The sequence below is a fragment of the Salmo salar genome, chromosome ssa24 (genome assembly GCF_905237065.1).
Source record: "Salmo salar chromosome ssa24, Ssal_v3.1, whole genome shotgun sequence".
NCBI classification, from domain to species: domain Eukaryota; kingdom Metazoa; phylum Chordata; class Actinopteri; order Salmoniformes; family Salmonidae; genus Salmo; species Salmo salar.
In genome coordinates, this window is record NC_059465.1 from 4,190,605 (window position 1) to 4,213,228 (window position 22,624).

General features: G+C 41.6%; 1 protein-coding gene across 1 annotated transcript in view; it reads right to left on the minus strand.

Moving 5' to 3' along the window:
* col27a1b (collagen, type XXVII, alpha 1b) overlaps window positions 1–22,624 on the minus strand; it is a 156,332-nt gene that overhangs the window by 61,476 nt on the left and 72,232 nt on the right. Inside the window, exon 13 of the mRNA XM_014171199.2 lies at window positions 18,924–18,977. Coding sequence (XP_014026674.1) covers window positions 18,924–18,977 — 54 coding nt within the window. The remainder of the gene's footprint in view (window positions 1–18,923; window positions 18,978–22,624) is intronic.

Genomic DNA, 22,624 nt, shown 5'->3' on the forward strand with positions numbered 1-22,624 from the left:
GCACCTGTGTAATGATCATGCTGCTTAATCAGCTTCTTGATATGCCACACCTGTCAGGTGGATGGATTATCTTGGCAAAGGAGAAATGCTTACTAACAGTGATGTAAACAAATTTGTGTCCAGAATTTGAGAGAAATAAGCATTTTATGCGAATGGAACATTTCTGGGGTCTTTTATTTCAGCTCATGAAACATGGGACCAACACTTTACATTTTTGTTCAGTGTAAAACAGCTTGTTGCATTGTGGCCATAGACATATAATCCATAGAAGGATTTTGGAACCTCTAACCTTGGCACTCTGACTGTTAAACTCAGTGGTACACTAGCGATGGCTGCCAGTCCTGATGTGAATGGGAACAGCCATCTATGGATTATATTTATTTGGTTTGTTGCGGCTGTCAATCTGTCAAATGCCCACTGCTGAAAAGAGAAGACCAATCTGTCCGTAGAAGCCAACAATATTTTTCACAACTTTTGAGCGATTCTGAGCGAACAGCACTGTTTTTCAAAGTAGCTTATCTTGAGGTGGCTATTGGCACAAGTGCATCGGCCATCACCAGTGAGTAGCCTAGGCTTCATCTTCATCATTGGGTGAGTCAGTGTCACTGGAAAGTTTATTTTGTAGCCTACTGTGGCCTATATATGTGTATACATATATGTGTGTGTGTGTGTGTGTGTGTGTGTGTGTGTGTGTGTGTGTGTGTGTGTGTGTGTGTGTGTGTGTGTGTGTGTGTGTGTGTGTGTGTGTGTGAATATATAATTGTATGTATGTATGTATGTGTATATATGAACTTTCTGCAAACTGCAAATACAAATAAAATTGTTAAATTACGAGTCTGTGGAAAACGACCGGGATGGATGCCGAGAGAAGTTTGGATTGGTCTGCCATGTAGCATGCTTCTGTCTATAACATGAGCTGCTCAGTATGTGTAGATAATCCTTTCTCCTGTGGCTTTTTTGAACGATATCATGAAGAACTGCAAAAATGTTGCTACTGCTTTCAACATTTCTGACCTGAATTTAACAGGCGCTATTGACAAAGGTCAGTGGGAAAAAGTTGTGATGGACTACTTTCTGGAGGACGATCGTGCCATGCTGACTCTATATGACTCTGAAAATGAATCAGACGATGAGGAAATCCCTGATTTTAGGTAAAAACATTTTGATTGAACCAGACATTGTAGAGTCTTCAGATGACAGTGATGGGAAGAAATGGTGATCAACAGTGTTGTTGTCACCATTTGCATTAATAGTTATAGCCTAATGTTTGCTAGCTAGCTAACATTGAACCTAGTTGGTTAGCTTTAGCTACCTGCAGATTCATGCATGGTGTATGGTAGTATGGGTTGGGATTATGGGTCTAAACAAAAGATTCCACTATGCAAGTAACCATTTAACTGTAATGTTTACACTTTCTGCATCCTGTGCATGTGACAAATAAACATAGATTTGATTTGATATAGTGTGTGTTTACCAGAGATGGTAATGTGAAGAACAACATGACCTGCACCAAAGTCTGATTAGGATATAGGCCAAGGACTAGATAAAGTGTATTTTTACTACTACTTTTTGCTACTACCTTCAACACTTTTACTCTTAATCTTTGGATGTTTACTACACTCAGTCTGTTTAGCACATGGCCTCACACGTGAATCCTTAAAGAGATGGGTGGGGCTAAGGCTTAAGAGGGTGTGAACTATGCTGCATGGGTGTAGACAAAGAGGTGCTCTCTAGTAGGTGTACCAAAACATTCACAGGCCATTTTCTAGTCTCTACTTTCATATAATGTAAATAAATAAAAATGTAATGTTGCTACATCTGACTGAATCAAGATGGTGGATCACATACAGTACCAGTCAAAAGTTTGGACACACCTACTCATTCAAAGGATTTTATTTATTTAGACTATTTTCTACATTTAGAATAGTAGTGAAGACATCAACACTATGAAATAACACATATGAAATCATGTAGTAGGAAAAACAGTATGAACAAATCAAAATATATTTGCCTTGATGACAGCTTTGCATACTCTTGGCATTCTCTCAACCAGCTTCACCTGGAATGCTTTTCCAACAGTCTAGAAGGAGTTCCCACATACTGTATGCTGAGCACTTGTTGACTACTTTTCCTTCACTCTTTAGTCCAACTCATCCCAAACCATCTCAATTGGGTTGAGGTCGGGTGATTGTGGAGGCCAGGTCATCTGATGCAGCACTCCATCACTCTCGGTGATCATTCTTGGTCAAATAGCCCTTACACAGACTGGAGGTGTGTTGGATCATTGTCCGGTTGGAAAACAAATGATAGTCCCACTAAGCACAAACCAGATGGGATGGCGTATCGCTGCAGAATGAAGTGGTAACCATGCTGGTTAAGTGTGCCTTGAATGCTAAATAAATCATTGACAGTGTCACCAGCAAGCACCCCCACACCATCACACCTCCTCTTCCTCTTCCATGCTTCACGGTGGGAACCACACATGCGGAGATCATCCGTTCACCTACTCTGCGTCTCAAAGACACAACAGTTGAAACCAATGATCTCAAATTTGGACTCATCAGACCAAAGGACAGATTTCCACTGGTCTAATGTCCATTGCTCGTGTTTCTTGGCCCAAGCATGTCTCTTCTTCTTAGAGTTGATGTTGAGATGTGTCTGTTACTTGAACTCTGTGAAGCATTTATTTGGGCTGCAATCTGAGGTGCAGTTAACTGCTGCAGAGGATAAGTTCATTAGAGGTAACTCTGGGTCTTCCTTTCTATGGCGGTCCTCATGAGAGCCAGTTTCATCATAGCACTTGATGGTTTTTGCGATTGCACTTGAAGAAACTTTCAAAGTTCTTGAAATGTTCGTCATTGACAGACCTTCATGTCTTAAAGTAATGACGGAACTTTTGACTGGTACTGTATATATGGCGCCAGACCAGGTTTTCCATAATGAAAAATGTGGCACCTGACATTTGACCTGTAGCATTTTAATTTACCAGACATTTGAGAAATTTACCGGGTGTGCTTAACCTGATTAGGGCGTCCACCCACAGTGCTCAGAATGACAGAAATCACATTTAGATTATAGTAATTCATCTTAATAGAACATGCAAGTCGAGGATGCCACAAAGTCTGTCCTTCCGATGCGCACTTTGAAGATGTTAGAATAACAGTCCACATTTAATTTTCCTCTGCCAACAAGATGAGTAACGAACAGCAAAATCACTAGCCTATGTCAATCTACTGTCCCCGATAGTAGAAAGGTTTACCCATTCTATTGGTCAGCTTGTCGAGAAAAATAGCCTATTCCAAACAGACTCTGTGACAGTTGTGGGACAATAGATTCCATATTCATACACCTAGTAGGCCTAGGATACATAAAAAAAAGTTTAAAAGCAATGAGTCTGATGCCTCAGATTAGGACATTTAGCTTAAATGTGGATAAACTATTAGGCCTATTTCTTCACATTATAAGCGCAGCAATGCACAAAAGACGGTATGCTAATGTTTTTTCATAATACAATTAGCGGGAAAGAAAGTTGAAAACCAATAGAACATGAGAGAAATAGGCTACTGGTTAGAAGACTGCCTTCCTGCCTATGCACTTGAATGGCGACCAGTTGAGAAAGAGGCCTAAAAATAGTAGTCACCAAAACTATTTTTAACACCAATTGCATTTAGAATTGTTGCTCAATGATTGGGCTTATAAAAGCGCTGTCTGACAAATTTTCCGCTCAAAGGCTCTGTATCTGTATGCTGTGCGTGTGATTAAATAATATACTGGACATAACGAATATACACGAGGCAATTTAATTCCACAAAATTATGCAAATTACCCCATAGACCGATAAGCATGGGTGAAATGTTTTTCCATCGACTGGTTTTCCATCAAGAATAGGCTAAAAAGCATTATTTCGCAATGGGATTTTTTTTCTTATCCTGAACAATTGGCCTATGCGCCAGATTTATTTATTGGCTTTAAAAAATTTTATCTGCTTAAAGCCGGCTATTACCTGCTAACAGAAACCATGCACTAGACAAGTGACCGGGAACATTTTAATTTATCGAATATTTGAGAAATTTTCCATTGACCTATACATTGGGTGGATAACCCATTAAGCCGTCCACCCACACAGCCAGTGCCATCAATATATTAGGGATATTGGCCAAATGATATGGCATCCACTGTATGATATGAATATTTAAAAAATCGAATATAAAGAAACAGAAGCTTAAGGCGTCAGCATGCTTCACTATGCCGACGAGGGGGCGTAGACTTTGGCTAATGAGTTCGGTGTGCCTGAACAGTGGAAAAAATCCTTGCTAAAGTCATCAAAATATCGTCATAATATATGCACAAACTGTTTCGCCCCAGAGAGAGAGAGAGCAAGAGGGAAAGTGAGAGAGCAAGAGAGAGAGAGAGCTGGTGGCATGCTACAAAACCAACATGCATTTATTTATCATTGTCAGGCTATTGATAGGCTACTGTGTCTGCTATACAGATATAGGCATACAGAAGGTGGCTAATTCGTACATTTTAGATCTGAATATTTTTTATAAAGAGAAGCATTATATTGTTTGATTATAGGAGTAACTCTGGTAGGACTAAAACATTCTTCCTCATCTCAAGTTCAACTGTTGGAGTCAGTTGGAGGGCTGACCCACACTGCCTTCATATCATAGGTCTGCAGTTTAATAGGCTAATAGCCACACCACACCAAACCTTCACAAAAGTTTCTAAACTTTATTAAGGTAACATCAAAAGTAAGTCAAGGCAATGACTCCCAAGTGGCACAGTGGTCTAAGGCACTGCATCTCAGTGTTAGAGGCATCACTACAGACCCTGGTTTGATCCTGGGCTGTATCACAACCGTCCGTGATCGGGAGTCCCATAGAGAGGCGCACAATTGGCCCAGCGTCGTCCGGGGTAGGCCGTCATTGTAAAATAAGAATTTGTTCTTAACTGACTTGCCTAGTTAAATAAAGGTTAAATAAAATGTTTATAGGGAAAATATGAAAAACTTCCTTTGGCCAAAGAAAATGGCTCAACATATTGAAACAAAACACTTGCAAACTGGTTTAAACCTTCTCAAATGTCACATATACTCCCTCTCCGGCGCTCGAGGTCGTCAGGCTGCTCATTATTACGCACACCTGTCACCACCGTTACGCGCATCAGCGCCTCATCAGACTCACCTGGACTCAATCACCTGCCTGATTACCTCCCTTTGGTTCTTTACCTAGGCGTTATTGTTTCTGTTCTGCTGTTTTATGTCTGTACGCTACACGTGATTCTTGTTTTGTTCCTTGTGTTATTTATTATTAAAAGTCACTCCCTGAACTTGCTTCCCGACTCCCAGCGTATACATTAGAGAATAACGCCTCACCAAAGGGGAGCACCAGGGAGTTTTTCTTTTTTTTGTGAGTGTAAGTCACGTCGGGTCCGGGTGCCGCTACCAGAGCAACCGGGGATGCCTCAGCTGGCTCGTCAGGCTTCCATGCCTCAGCCGGTTAGTCAGGTTTACAAGACCCAGTTGTCCCGTCAAGCGTCCATTGCCGAGTCTACCAAGGATGCCTCAGCTAGCTCGTCAGGCTCCCATGCCTCAGCTGGCTCGTCAGGTTCACAAGACTCGGTTTGCTCGGCAGGCTCCAATGCCTCAGTCGGTACATCAGGCTCCCGTACCTCGGCCGGTTCATCAGGCTTCCACGCCTCGGCCGGCTCGTCAGGTTCCCGCGCCTCAGTCGGCTCGTCAGGTTCCCGTGCCTCAGCTGGGTCGTCAGGTTCCCGCGCCTCAGCAGAAGCAACCGGCCCGCTCATGGTCCTCGGGACCGTCCCTCTGGTCGGTGTCCTGCGGCTGGAGCCGCACGTCAGGGAGGGGGTTCTGTCACGTATACTCCCTCTCCGGCGCTCGAGGTCGTCAGGCTGCTCATTATTACACACACCTGTCACCATCGTTACGCACATCAGTGCATCATCAGACTCACCTGGACTCAATAACCTGTCTGATTACCTTCCCTATATATGTCACTCCCTTTGGTTCTTTCCCTAGGAGTTATTGTTTCTGTTCCATTGTTTCATGTTTGTCCGCTACTCGTGTTTCTTGTTTTGTTCCTTGTGTTATTTATTATTAAAAGTCACTCCCTGAACTTGCTTCCTGACTCCCAGCATATACTTTACAACAAAGAAGTTTTGAACAGGCTATATTTCAGTAATTACCAAGAAAGGCTAGTGCCTACCGTACCCATCAAATGACAGCAATAGGCTAATTATATTTATTTTACAACAGGCCTACTTAACTATCTTAAACTAAATACAGAAAACACAATTCAAAAGACAGATCAAACTTAATTTAGCAAACGAAAATGTGTCAACAGAATGAAACAAAACAGGTTCTGCATAGGCTATTTAAAGAACTGGTTTAGATTTTTTTTTAAATAGGCTTACAATAATATCAATGATATACAATATAATCATGATAAAACAAATGATTATAAATACGAAAACATTTATAAATTAAGTTCCAAAATTGCATCCTACCTGAAGAGAGTCACGCATGTGGCCATCATATAAATGATGTAAACTGCATGAAATTTGTTTAACATTTTCTCCACATCCTGCTAAAAACTTTCCCCCATGTATGGAAGTCCTAAAAACGCGTCTGCTCAACGGTAAGCTAGTAAAATGTTATTATAGATGCGTGTAATGTGTTACTGTCTGTAGGGCAGAACTTGGGAGATTCCCCCTAGCACTCCAAATTGAGAAAAGAGCTACCAAATTCTGGTGACCCTAAGCAACTGGCCCAAAAGCACCAGCTAAATTAAACTATTCGACCACAAATAACAAAATTCAAACAAATACAAATCTCTAATCAAAATACATACACTAATCATTGGCAAAACAAAAGAAGAAGAAACACTACGTAAGAACTGTGGGTTGGGTGAAGTACAGAATGAGCCGCACTTCCTAGTCCACTGCCCAAAATTTAATTAAAGAGTTGCAGGATTTTTGGAACTGCCTGTTTAGGAGAAAATCTGCATTTTGTTAAAAGAAAATGTAGATACAGTAGATGTCCAGTTCTGTCATAATATAAGAGGGACAATAGCTTCAGCCATGTCATACACATGAACCCTTGTATATTAAATGTGTCAATTGTTGCTGTTCGTTTACTTTTTTCACAAATGATTTTACAAGCATAATTTTTATATTCCTTTTCATATACATTCCTCTGGCAACAGTGGCAACCACCCACCCTCCTCTCCTCTTCTAACTTCACTATGAAGGAGAGGTTATTCAGCCAACTGGAACTTGCCCTCTCTTTGGTTGGAAAGACACATGGTGTTGGAGAGGCCCGCAGAGGTCAGCCAATCACAGTATCACTATACAGCTGCCACTCAAGGAGATGTCAGGGGCAAACTAAGAGAGCAAATGTATCTGTATGAAGGACCGCATGTCTCTATGTCAAACTAGGATATTGTGTGGATAGAGTGGGATTAGATCTAAGGAATTGCTATGGTGAAGACATTATTCCCCTTTTGACCCTTCTGAAGTACAGTATCCGCTTCATTGCTTGGAGGGCAAAGTTCCCCCTACTGGCCTACAGACAGCATGTCCATCAGTGAGCTGATTTTCCCAGTCGTCCCCAATTCAGCTACTGAGAAGTGCATGGGAGTGCATACTGCTCTAGAAATAGCCTACAATACCTATAAACATACCTGGCATGTGAGTACTCAGTAACACTTCATTTTAAGGGGTCCTTATTACAGTGTTATAACCAATGTTCCCTCAACATTTTTTCATCATTGAGCAATTTTCAAGTCTGCTGAGGGCAAACTTGATCGTTGCAAATGAAAATTATGTGCAACTTCCAGTGCCTTTACTGTGAACACAGGCTGTACCCGCATTAGGTTAGTTTTAACAATGGTCAATTAGGCTACTGTGGCTATTTGATCATAATGTAGGCCGACCAGAGTGGCCTACCATCAAAAACAATGGAGAAAATGCATCCCATAACACTTTAACATGGAAATAGCTGTTTTATCGCATACAGTAGCAGCCAATGTGTGGTTTTCAATGTAGGCCTACATTCCATGAGACTTTTGAAAGAAACATGCAAGGCTTGACATTAACCTGTTTATACACTTATACACTTCAGACGGAGGTGACTAAAAATGTTGTGTTGTTTGATGCAAGAAACCACTTTACAAAATAAAATGCATCATTATTCCCATAGTGGTATTACAGAGAATCAGACAAATTATGCTACCCGTAGCAAATACAACACTGCCCCTTTAAGACAAAAAAAGCTCTTTATCTGACTTGCTTTTCAAAGTCTACAAATACACACATTTTTTAATCTTGTAGGAAGCAATCCCTCCCCCATTGTTGACTACAAATTAACTAACTAACTAGCAAAGGATATGAACACATGTACAAATGTGCACACATCGCTACATGTAGCTCTCACTTTGATCTCAAATCAAGCACATCTACTCACGACTGCTGATGCTGTAAAAACAGTCCAGTTCAAAGTGAATGGCACAGATCCATATATGCAATGGTCTATTTGCATATAGGCCTACTGCAGCTCTGATTGGTTATGGTGCACCGGTCTGTGTAGAGAACGTGCCTGAGCCGTGCCTGTCAATGCAATATATATGCCTGTGTTATATGTTATATCCTGCCTGTTTGGCCCTGTCCGGGGGTATCGTTGGACGGGGCCACAGTGTCTCCCGACCCCTCCTGTCTCAGCCTCCAGTATTTATGCTGCAGTAGTTTGTGTCGGGGGGCTAGGGTCAGTCTGTTATCTGGAGTATTTCTCCTGTCTTATCCGGTGTCCAGAGTGAATTTAAGTATGCTCTCTCTAATTCTCTCTCTCTTTCTCTCTTTCTCTCTTTCTTTCTCTCTCTCAGAGGATCTAAGCCCTAGGACCACGCCTCAGGACTACCTGGCCTGATGACTCCTTGCTGTCCCCAGTCCACCTGGCCGTGCTGCTGCTCCAGTTTCAACTGTTCTGCCTGTGTCTATGGAACCCTGACCTGTTCACCGGACATGCTACCTGTCCCAGACCTGCTGTTTTCAACTCTCTAGATGCAGCAGGAGCGGTAGAGATACTCTGAATGATCGGCTATGAAAAGCCAACTGACATTTACTCCTGAGGTGCTGACCTGTTGCACCCTCTACAACCACTGTGATTATTATTATTTGACCCTGCTGGTCATCTATGAACATTTGAACATCTTGGCCATGTTCTGTTATAATCTCCACCCGGCACAGCAAGAAGAGGACTGGCCACCCCTCATAGCCTGGTTTCTCTCTAGGTTTCTTCCTAGGTTCTGGCCTTTGTAAGGAGTTTTTCCTAGCCACCGTGCTTCTACATTTGCATTGCTTGCTGTTTGGGGTTTTAGGCTGGGTTTCTGTACAGCACTTTGTGACATCAGCTGATGTTCGAAGGGCTTTATAAATAATTTTGATTGATTGAATATAACCCTACTCCGATGCGTTCTGCCTACAAAATCTCTTGTATAGTTAGTTTTGCATACTAAGTCTTGCACAGTTCGTTTTGTTTTGGTATGTTGCATTGAAAGTGGATTATACTGCGTTGATTCGATCACAATTCCCACATTAAAGGGAAACGTTGATAGTGTTACGAACGGGGAAAACTCTAGAAAGTTGACTGAAGTTCAAACTCATACTTCTCTGCCCTCACTGATATTTCTTCTAAGTGGCAGTACTGGGAGCTAGACAGAACATTAGATATAACATATGTAATTATTGTCGTGTTTACCGATTTCTATTAAATATTACTTATAATTACTTAAAGTATGAGTGAAATAGTTTTCCTTACATTTTTTTCATTAAGCATGTTACGCCAACAACAGAATGGTGTGAGCATATATAGGTCATAAAAAATATTCATGCAAGTAGACCACTGATGGGCCAATTCATCCCTCCTCTTGACCGCTGATTGGCCAGCTCATCCTCCTCGGGGAGATGACGACATATTCTATGAGGAAATACCAAGCATTTGTTTGAGGTGGGGTTTTTGAAGTGTTCTTTTCTCCAACTTATACTTTGGCCACAAATACCAGTACAGATGTCGGATTTTAATATGACTCATTTCGTCACAGATTGATTGATGAGGTTTTGATGTTTGTGTGCTGTGCCTTTTTTTCTCCACACATAGTGTTGTGTGTTCCTTCCAAACAACACAACTTTAGTTGTCCACAGAATATTTTGCCAGTAGCGCTGTGGAACATCCAGGTGCTCTTTTGCGAACACTTTTGGACAGCAATGACTTCTTCCATGGTGTCCTCCCATGAACACCATTCTTGTTTAGTGTTTTACGTATTGTAGACTTGTCATCAGAAATGTTAGCATCTTCCAGAAATTTCTGTAAGTCTTTAGCTGACACTCTAGGATTCTACTTAACCTCATTGAGCATTCTGCGCTGTGCTCTTGCAGTCATCTTTGCAGGATGGCCACTCCTAGGGAAAGTAGCAACAGTGCTGAAATTTCTCCACTTATAGACAATTTGATTTACCGTGGACTGATTTTTAGAGATACTTTTGTAACCCTTTCCAGCTTTATGCAAGGCAACAATTCTTAATCTTAGGTCTTCTGAGATCTCTTTTGTTCGAGGCATGGTTCACATCAGGCAATGTTTCTTGTGATATGCAAACTCAAATTTTGTGAGTGTTTTTTATGGGGCAGGGCAGCTCTAACCAAAATCTTCAATCTCGTCTCATTGATTCGAATCCAGGTTAGTTGACTCCTGACTCCAATGAGCTTTTGGAGAAGTCATTAGAGTAAGGGGTTCAAATACTTTTTCTAACCTACACTGTGAATGTTTAAGTGATGTATTCAATATAGACAAGAAAAATACAATAATTTGTGTGCTATTAGTTTAAGCACACTATGTTTGTCTATTGTTGTGACTTAGATGAAGATCAGATCAAATTTTATGTCAAATCTATGCAGAAATGCAGGTAATTCCAAAGGGTTCACATACTTTTTCTTGCCACTGTATCTGACACGAATAACAAGTAACAGAATCAATCTCCTCAGTACCAATTAATGAATGAAGTTGACACCGACCAGAATAATTATCCTATGGAATAAGGTCCTCCTCTTGTATATTGCTTGGTCAGCTGCTCCATCATTTTGAACATGACAGGTAAGCTTGCATGCATGATATCGTACAGGCTACGATTTTTTGAGATTTTACTGACTGTTTAAGAAGGATTAATAGCCAGAATAGTGGTGTTTCAATGTAAAGCTAATATTGCATTAGAGCTGTTCATATTCTGTTTTCTTTCTAATGTGTAGGCTTGCTTTGTGACTAATTCATACAACTATCACAACCGAGCATATTATTAAATGACACCAATGTTCAAGATAACATGGTTGTATATTCATTGAAAACTAATATTGAAAGGTGATATGATGCAATCTAAATAGATTAGGCCTAGGCTACTTTATCCTAATGTAAGCTAAATGCATTGGCTATAAAACAAATACTGGCATGTGATAAAGGATAACATAAGTATATAAATGCATATCAAACAGGAATATATATTCAGTGAAATGAATACAGTATTGTCATATTATTGATAACTTTCTCTCTCCTTGCCGGAGATTAGACAGATGAACCGTAGTCACTGGATGCCCAAGCCCCAATTTTTTTATTTTACCTTATTTAACTAGGCAAGTCAGGCAAGAACATATTCTTATTTTACAATGATGGCCTACTCTGGCCAAACCCGGGCCAATTGTGCGCCGCCCTATGGGACTCCCAATCACGGCCGGATGTGATGCAGCCTGGATTTGAACCAGGGCCTGCAGTGACACATCGTCACTCGATGCAGTACCTTAGACCGCTGCGCCACTCGCCAATGCAATGGAGTAAAATGTGATTACAGTTACTCAACAGTTGAATGAAAAATTCATATGACAGTCATTTGTTGAACATTTTAACATAATTTGGTGAATAAATAAACGTTATACCTACATTTTGCAAAGTTATTACTTATTCTTCAGAAATATGTTATATAACATTAATTATATAACATTAATTATGATTATTATAATATTTTTTTTTCACTGCACCGCTAAGTGTTATGGGATAGCTTCCCCGACTAAGGATACATGGGATTGGGACATGCCAATTTTGACGTCCTGCCTAGAAATCCTGCCTCAAAAGGAAGCATCCTTATTATCGCCAGCTAATGTCTCGTTAAACCATCAATACGCGCTAAATTTACCCGCACAGCTGATCTCAAGTGCAACCATTATTGGTCACCTCATTATCGCTCCCTAAAAGATGATGACAGTGTCCTGCTTGCAAGTCTTTCAAGATATGTTCGCCCTCTGGTTGGTATTGTCATCTCAACTTATGTCATAGCCTAATGGAGACCAATATCTATCTTGTGTTATTAAGATATATAAAATGATGGTTGTTGATGTGTATGGCTGCATTTCAGATAAATGTTTGTACATTTGAATGTTGCAGTAATAGGACCTAGGCCTAGTATTTGAGCGAGCGAGAGAGAACATTATTTTGATAGCAAGCCCTGATCCCAATGACTTGACTGCCCTCACATGGAGAGAAAGAGAACTGCTCATATTCAGCCACTCACGAGGCTGATCTGAATTTCCTGATGGATCACGCAAATTCTCAGCGAAAAAAGAGTGATCAAGTTAAGATCCGACATCTGTATAGGACTAGTCAACAACATTATTTGGATATGAGTTAACAGAATAAGAACTTTTAAAAGTGAGATTTTCACTGGGAAGTTAGTTTAAGGCATCACGTCAAGATCTGCCCATCTGCGCAATGCGCTCGAAATATCGTCAAGATCTGCCCATCTGCGCAATGCGCTCGAAATATCAACAACCTCGAAGATGCCCACAATTTGTGTTTACACTGACTCCTAGTGACAGTGTGCAAAGAACCGGGATCAATAAGAAGGTAATGTGCAAATCCAGACATAAGAGATTGCTGCGAAATAAACAAAGTGTGGTAGAGAAAAAAATGTACACACAGGAGAGAGTAGGTAGGCTTTCCATGCAATTTTTTTGCTTTTTTGTATACTTGTGGTAACTCACCTATGAGTAGTTCCTTTTCGATGTAAACACTAGCTAGTTTATTAATGTTAGCAAGCACCATTATTAGTATAATGATAGCTGTGTACCATAACAACTAGGTAGCTAGGCCTAGCAATAGGCCTAAACCCTAAATGATAGAAATCATGATAATAATGATAGCAGACATATTGGAGGAAGGAATCTATACCGTCTCTGATTATAGCTAGCTAGTAGGCTAATTGTTGTGTATTTGCTAAATTGTCATACATTATTTTTCTCCACCACAGATTTCCATAAGATCTCAGAGTCCAGAAAGAAACAGATGAAGCCAGATTGTTGTCGATTTCCTAGCCTTTACAAGTGCTAGCCTAGACATGTGCACTATCGTCTAGGATCAATGGTTCTTCACAGGTCACAAAAGGGTTCTTTACTGTTTTAATGATAATTGAAATGTAGGGGAGGCGGCTTATTCAAATATGTGGGTGTGTGTCACGTCCTGACCAGTAAAAGGGGTTATTTGTCATTGTAGTTTGGTCAGGGCGTGGCAGGGGGTGTTTGTTTTGTGTGTTTTGGTGTTTTTGGTTTAGGTTCTATGTTTTCTATTTCTATGTTTACATCTAGTTTTCTATTTCTATGTTGGGTTTTTGGTAATGACCTCCAATTAGAGGCAGCTGGTTGTCGCTGTCTCTAATTGGAGGCCATATTTAGTTGTGTTTGTTTCACTTGTGTTTTGTGGGTGGTTGTTTCCTGTGTAGCCTGTGTTGCCTTACGGAACTGTTTCGTCGTTTTGTTTATTTTGTTTAAGTGTTATCTTTAAATAAATTAAGAAGATGAGCACTATACCTGCTGCGCCTTGGTCCAATCCTTACGACGCCTATGACAGAACCACCCACCAAACAAGGACCAAGCAGTGGGGATTGGAGCACCGAGGAAAAGGATGGACTTGGGAGGCGGAACGACGTTTCTGGGAGATGAAACTAAGGGAGCTACATGAGGCCGAGAGGCATCCCCCAACAACAATTTGGGGGGGGGGGCACATGGGGAGTTTGGCAGAGTCAGGGTGAAAACCTGAGCCAACTCCCCGTGCTTATTATGGGGAGCGACGGATCAAGCAAGCACCTTGTTATGCGGAGATACGCACTGTGTCACCAGGGCGCAGCTACAGCCCGGTGCAGTCGGTATGGGCTCCTCAGCATTGCAGGGCGAGAGTTGGCCAGCAGCCAGGAAGAAGTGCGCCGGCACAACGGATCTAGTCTCCAGTGACGCTCCCCGGCCCGGAGCCTCCAGCGACGCTCCCCAGCCCGGAGCCTCCAGCGACGCTCCCCAGCCCGGAGTCTCCAGCGACGCCTCTCAGCCCGGGGCCTCCAGCGATGCCGCGCAGCCCAGAGTCTTCTGGACGGGAGCTACGCCCAGAGCCACCTCCATAGTGGGAGGATTGGGAAGGGGGGGTGTAGCACAGGGACCGTCGTTGACGGTGGCCACCCTCCCTTCCCTCCATTTAAGTTTGGGGTTGTTTTTGTTTTTGAGGTGCATTCGGGGTCTGCACCTTTGGGGGGGGGTACTGTCACATCCTGACCAGTAAAAGGGGTTATTTGTCATTGTAGTTTGGTCAGGGCGTGGCAGGGGGTGTTTGTTTTGTGTGTTTTGGTGTTTTTGGTTTAGGTTCTATGTTTTCTATTTCTATGTTGTGTTTTTGGCAATGACCTCCAATTAGAGGCAGCTGGTTGTCGCTGTCTCTAATTGGAGGCCATATTTAGTTGTGTTTGTTTCACTTGTGTTTTGTGGGTGGTTGTTTCCTGTATAGCCTGTGTTGCCTTACGGAACTGTTTCGTCGTTTTGTTTATTTTGTTTAAGTGTTATCTTTAAATAAATTAAGAAGATGAGCACTATACCTGCTGCGCCTTGGTCCAATCCTTACGACACCTATGACAGTGTGTGGTTTGCACACAGCTCTTTTTGTTCTTTATAGAAGCATTCTGCATAAAGGTTCTATAAAATAACCATATATAACCCCAAAAAGGGTTGCAACCAAAGCAGAACCGTTTGTTAATATGTAACCTGTTACATAAATGTAATAATGCCCTCGAAGCCGGTGTATGGAGGACATTTTGGCACGGTTTGCCGGACCTTGACGAACAATATATCCTCCAAACATTGGCTTCTCTGGCATTATCACTTAAGTACCCCTCAAGATACACAGGATTTAGCTCGTTAACATTAAGTGTAACAACTAGTAATTACATTTCACTTATCCAGATAGTACTCTGTGGTGTACTAGTAGGTTTATCTTCCCACTTGGATGGTAAAGGAGACTCAGGATGTCATAATGGGAAACATATACATTAATTATAAGTCATTTTTAAATGTATAATCTGGGATGACACCCATATGGTAGACCCCAATCAGAGAGGTTGACGTAGAACCTTTATGCAAATCTGATCTGTTTTTGTAAACTCAACCAAGTTAACCCAGATTATACACTTTTGGGGTTCATTTCCTAGCAACAATGTGGAGATTTTAAAGAGTGTACATTTACGGGTTGGTAATTAGAGCCTAGTGAGCCTTCAACCGTTCTAATCTTGGACACCCAGTGCAACTGTCCACAAGAGATTACAACCTTGTGAAAGTTGTTACTGAATCGGATGCTGTCGAGAAGAAACAAAACACTAAATTGGTGAATTTAGTGGAAACTTGCCTACATGTAAAAAGCATGGTAACACGCATTTGTTGTACACCTCTGTAATTACAGACTGTAACAATCACAAGTTACATGCTGTTTTTATAGCGTACGGAGCTGTGAGGGGAACGGCACCTCCGTACCTTCAGGCTCTGATCAGGCCCTACACCCAAACAAGGGCACTGCGTTCATCCAACTCTGGCCTGCTCGCCTCCCTACCTCTGAGGAAGCACAGTTCCCGCTCAGCCCAGTCAAAACTGTTCGCTGCTCTGGCACCCCAATGGTGGAACAAGCTCCCTCACGAGTCAATCACCACCTTCCGGAGACACCTGAAACCCCACCTCTTCAAGGAATACCTAGGATAGCATAAAGTAATCCTTCTAACCCCCCCCCCCTAAAAGATTTAGATGCACTATTGTAAAGTGGTTGTTCCACTGGATATCATAAGGTGAATGCACCAATTTGTAAGTCGCTAAGCGTCTGCTAAATGACTTAAATGTAAATGTAAATTATTATGATTAACTACAATACTTGTTACAGTGTAATTATGCATGTTATTACATTGTAATAAGGACCCCTTAAAATGTAGTGTTACCAGGTACTCTATGTCTCTAAGCATGTCAATGAATGAGCATACATATGAATGTGCAATGAACACGCCAGGTTATAGTTCACACCTTCTCCAGATATCACTGAGTCCACAGAAAGCCAAGTTAATAAACAGATCACCGACCATTCCGAGTCCCACCATACCTTCTCTACTATGCAATCTGGTTTCCGAGCTGGTCATGGGTGCACCTCAGCCACACTCAAGGTCCTAAATGATATCATAACCGCCATAGATAAAAGACAGTACTGTGCAGCCGTTTTCATCGACCTGGCCAAGGCTTTCGACTCTATCAATCACCACATTCTTATCGGCAGACTCAATAGCCTTGGTTTCTCAAATGACTGCCTCACCTGGTTCACCAACTACTTCTCAGATAGAGTTCAGTGTGTCAAATCGGAGGGCCTATTGTCCGGACCTGTGGCAGTCTCTATGGGGGTGCCACAGGGTTCAATTCTTGGGCCTACTCTTTTCTATGTATATATCAATGATGTTGCTCTTGCGGCTGGTGATTCTCTGATCCACCTCTACGCAGACGTCACCATTCTGTATACATCTGGCCCTTCCTTGGACCCTGTGTTAACAAACCTCCAAATGAGCTTCAATGCCATTCAACACTCCTTCCGTGGCCTCCAACTGCTCTTAAATGCTAGTAAAACCGATTGCTGCCCGAACCTGCCCACCCGCCTAGCATCACTACTCTTGGACGGTTCTGACTTAGAATATGTGGACAACTACAAATACCAAAGTGTCTGGTTAGACTGTAAACTCTCCTTCCAGACTCACATTAAGCATCTCCAATCTAAAATTAAATCTAGAACCGGCTTCCAATTTCGCAACAAAGACTCCTTCACTCATGCTGCCAAACATACCCTCGTAAAACTGACTATCCTACCGATCCTCGACTTTGACGATGTCATTTACAAAATAACCTCCAACACTCTACTCAGCAAATTGGATGTAGTCTATCACAGTGCCATCCGTTTTGTCACCAAAGCCCCATATACTACCCACCACTGTGACCTGTATGCTCTCGTGGGCTGGCCCTCGCTACATATTCGTTGCCAAACCCACTGGCTCCAGGTCATCTATAAGTCTTTGCTAGGTAAAGCCCCGCCTTATCTCAGTTCGCTGGTCTCCATAGCAACACCCACCCGTAGCAAATGCTCCAGCAGGTATATTTCACTGGTCATCCCCAAAGCCAACACCTCGTTTGGCCGCCTTTCCTTCCAGTTCTCTGCTGCCAATGACTGGAACAAATTGCAAAAATCACTGAAGCTGGAGACTTATATCTCCCTCACTAACTTTAAACATCAGCTGTCAGAGCAGCTTACCGATCACTGTACCTGTACACAGCCCATCTGTAAATAGCACACCCAACTACCCCATATTATTATTATTATTTTTGCTCTTTGCACCCCAGTATCTCAACTTGCACATCATCATCTGCACATCTATCACTCCAGTGTTAATGCTAAATTGTAATTATTTCGCCACTATGGCTTATTTATTGCCTTACCTCCCTAACCTTACTACATTTGCACACACTGTACATCGATTTTCTATTGTGTTTTTGACTGTACGTTTGTTTATCCCATGTGTAACTCTGTGTTGTTGTTTTTGTCGCACTGCTTTGCTTTATCTTGGCCAGGTTGCAGTTGTAAGTGAGAACTTGTTCTCAACTGGCCTACCTGGTTAAATAAAGGTGAAATAAAACATGTAAACATGTAAAAAGTCCAGAGCTTCTTCATGGTGTGGAGGGCTGTGGTATAAATGATCAAAGACCAAACAGTGAATGGCTTGTGGCATATAACTATGTAACTAACGGTAACATTTAATAACTAATTATGTAACAAAGTCTCAGACTGGAATCATTATCCGCTCAGGACTCAGGAGTAGAGAATCTTCAGGTCTTACTTTCAGAAAGAAACAAGTAAGATCAAATGCAGTGCGAGGTCTGCATATTTTCAATTCATCAAGTGTGACTTATGTTTAGCATGTCTTTCACCATACACATTTTGTGTGTGTGTGTGTGTGTGTGTGTGTGTGTGTGTGTGTGTGTGTGTGTGTGTGTGTGTGTGTGTGTGTGTGCATGTGTTGAGTTAAGGACTGCCTGGAAGCAAACAGCCATGGTGTGCAGTTTCACTACTTCAGTGCACTCGTGAAGTGATCAAGTACTCTTAACTGCTGTACTGAAATTATGTAAATCAGTCATTCAAATTCTGTAAATAGATCGTTTCTGTTGTTTTGCTAATCATTGAATCCAAACAAAGATATTAAATCAAGTAGACCTATGACTATAAAAACAACAAGAGAAACCTTCAAAAAGACATGCTGAACCTAAAATAGCATTTGTTTTCTCTTTGATTGAGCCTGCCTGAAGTGCCAGATGGGCAGTCATTTAACTTTTGGGACTATTCCAGTTGGTCCATTGTGCCAGGCAGACTCTATCAAGTGCAGCTTAAGTATTTGAAAGAAACAATATAGGCTGTTATTTGAACCCAGGTCTGGAGTGATGGACAAGGGTGTTCAAGGGGACAGGGGTAGACCTGCTGTTTCACTTACTGGGTTTCCGTCTGGTCCTGGTGGTCCCCGCTCGCCAAAGTCCCCGGGAAACCCCTGAGTAGACAAACACAGAGAGAGGAGAGAACAGACATGTTATCACTCTGTTTATTACAGTGGTAGCACAGAGCTGTTACACACTATGGAAGAAACATAGAAACACAACAGTCTGCAATGCAGCAGGCAACCAAATAGCAGTAATAGAAATAGAATGTACTAGACCATAATTGACATGGCCAACCATTACATACCATTATTTTCCCAAACCCAGAGTTGACCGTGAGAAAATGTTCTTGGAATATTAGGTTTCAAAGTATTAATCACATTGGTGTGGCTATTATCCACAAAGCTACAGTATTCCATAAAGTGCACTATTGTGTTTTATGTTGCTTAACATTCAGTTCAACACAGCAGCAGATAAAAACACCGTGAGTGATGATCATAATTATACTCATAGTGGGTGTTTATTAATGTATGATTAACACATTTCCCACTGTTTAGTTACTGTACATATTGTCACGGCTGTCGAAAGGAGCGGACCAAAGTGCAGCGTGGTTGTAGTTCCACATTTGATTAAATCCGTGAAACTTTGCAATACACAAATAACTGAAAATGACAAAACACCCCCTGTCGCACCCTGACCTACTCTACCATAGAAAATCACATCTTACTATGGTCAGGACGTGACACATATTGACAAAATACACTGAACAAAAATATGAACAGTAAAGTGTTGGTCCCATGTTTCATGAGCTGAAATAAAAGACCCCGAAATTTCCATACGCACAAAAAGATTATTTCTCTCAAATTTTGTGCACAAATTGTTTCCATTTCTGTGAGTGAGCATTTCTTCTTTCCCAAGAAAATCCATCCACCTGACAGGTGTGGCATATAAAGAAGCTGATTAAACAGCATGATAATTACACAGGTGCATCTTGTGATGGGGACAATAAATGGCCACTCTAAAAATGCAGTTTTGTCACACAACACAATGCCACAGATGTCTCAAGTTTTGAGAGAGCATGCAATTGTCCACCAGAGCTGTTGGCAGATAATGAAATGTTCATTTCTCTACCATAAGCCACCTCCAATGTCGTTTTAGAGAATTTGGCAGTACGTCCAACTGGCCTCACAACCTCAGACCACGTGTATGGCGTTGTGTGGGCAAGTGGTTTGCATGTCACCCATTGAGTATGTTTGGGATGCTCTGAATCGACGTGTACGACAGCGTGTTCCAGTTCCCGCCAATATCTAGCAACTTTGCACAGCCATTGAAGAGGAGTGGGACAACATTCCACAGGCCACAATCAACTGCCTGATCAACTCTATGTGAAGGAGATGTGTTGCGCTGCATGAGGCAAATGATGATCACATCAGATACTGACTGGTTTTCTGATCCACACCCCTACCTTTTTTAAAGGTATTTGTGACCAACAGATGCATATCTGTATTCCCAGTCATGTGAAATCCATAGATTAGGACCTAATTCACTTGACTGATTTCCTTATACGAACTGTAGCTCAGTAAAATCCTTAAAATTGTTGCATGTTGCATTTATATTTTTGTTCAGTATACATTCACATTCTCAAAACACAAATTGTTATCACCACTAGACCCATGTTTCTCCACACTGCAGTTTTGTATGTGCCAAAAATGAACCAAACCCAAAGTCAGCACTCAGTTAACAAACTACATCCCCTTCATAGAGGTTTGCAGAATAAAACCCCAAGCAAGCAACAATTCAAGCTGCACCCTACAAACAAGCTCCTCGGTCTCTTCATTCCTATTAGACTGCATGCGGCGGCATGAAATTCCATGGCTGAGTGTTTGGGAGGGCTCCATGCTGCGCTGAGCCTCGCTGGCAGGAGCCCTAACCAGCCTGGGGACTGACTGGCCTGGCTCTGGATCTGCTGACTGGGCTCTTCCCTTTCCTCCTCCTGGCTCCAACTGTTCCATTATAGAATCAGAGAACAAGAGTGTGATGCTCCGATAGGCTAGACTAAGGCTCTGGGAGGCTGAGGGTTCTGCTAGGCCACACGCTCAACGTGTGCTGCTTGTCCCGTTGCCAAGGTCAACAACAACCTGCTACTGCTTCAGCTTCAGTGTTCACCTTTCTCCACCACAGGAGACAAGTTAGTCTATATACTGTCTGTATGATGAATGGCACTATTAGTAGAGGTCTTCTAGCCCCACAGAGTGGGATGGAAAATGTAACATTAGATGAAGCTATGGAGATCTTACAGGCAGTTCTATTAGATGAGATATTATTCAGATATATAGTCTAGATGTTTCTTTGGCAGGCAATCTTGAGTAAAGCATTAGTCAAAGATCTGGGGGAAAGTAATAAGTTGGTAATTGCTGCAATGGGATGCCATTGAAAATGTGGAAAACAGCACTTCTCTCCAAAACTCCAATAGTGCACTCTTTAAAAAAAATTGCTATCAAGAGCTTAAAAGGGTTCTTGAGCTTTCCCCATCGGATAACCCTTTAAAGAACCCTTTTTGGTACCAGGTAGAACCCTTTTGGGTTACATGTAAAATCCTTTCCACAGAGGGTTCTCCCTGTAACCAAAAAGGGTTCGACCTGGAACTAAAAAGCGTTCTCTTATGGAGACAGCCAAAGAATCGTTTGGAACTTTTCTACGAGTGCACTGGTTTAAATAAAAACATATGGCTCCTCCTCAGCTCTTGCACTGTTTTTTAACTCAAAAATGTTACTTGAAAGATTGTAGGTAGTATGACCTCTGCTGCAAGGTAATGCATCTGATTCCACATTTGATTAACTGTCATATGCAAGTGCCACTGAACTTCCGCTAGTTACTGTGAAAAGATGTTCAAAGGACTGAATGTAAAGAGGCAAAACTAGCTACTGAAGATGAGAAGGAGAAGGAGAAAGGCTGGTATGGCAACACAGAGACAAACACACAGAGATGCCATCATAAAATGCTGAAGCAGCACTCTCCTCAACATCTATTGCTGTTCTGTGCCAGCTTTAATTGTTGTTCAATGACCATCATCAGCTTAATAAACCACTTCATCATGTACGATTGTAAAGCTATGCTTGGAAAAATATCTCTATTACATAAGTCATTGGGAACATCAGGATTTTCCATGTAAGCACAACTCAATATGTTTATGGGAGAATTGAAAATTCCCATGCAGGCGCCAATGAATATACTTCCCTGGTCTGTGGCTAGCTGCTCTGGAATTTCAAAACCAAAAGTTCCTTCACCAAATTGCTCATTGCTCCAATGTAATGGACTTTGTAATAGTCTTTAGATGAACAAAATACAAAACACAGATAAGCTCTGTGAACTACCCTTTGAATGAATGCCATTCAGATCTCAATGATATCAATGTTCAACATTAAATGATTAAATAAATAAGTAGAACTTGGTGTTAATCATATGTAATAATATACACTGAACAAAAATATAAACACAACATGCAACAATTTCTAAGATTTTACTGAGCTACAGTTCATATAAGGAAGTCAGTCAATTTAAATCAATTCATTAGGCCCTAAACTATACATTTAACATGACTGGGAATACAGATATGCATCTGTTGGTCACAGATACCTTAAAAAAAAGTAGGGGCATGGATCAGAAAACCAGTCAGTATCTGGTGTGACCACCATTTGCTTCATGAAGTGTGACACATCTCCTTCGCATAGAGTTGATCAGGCTGTTGATTGTGCCCTGT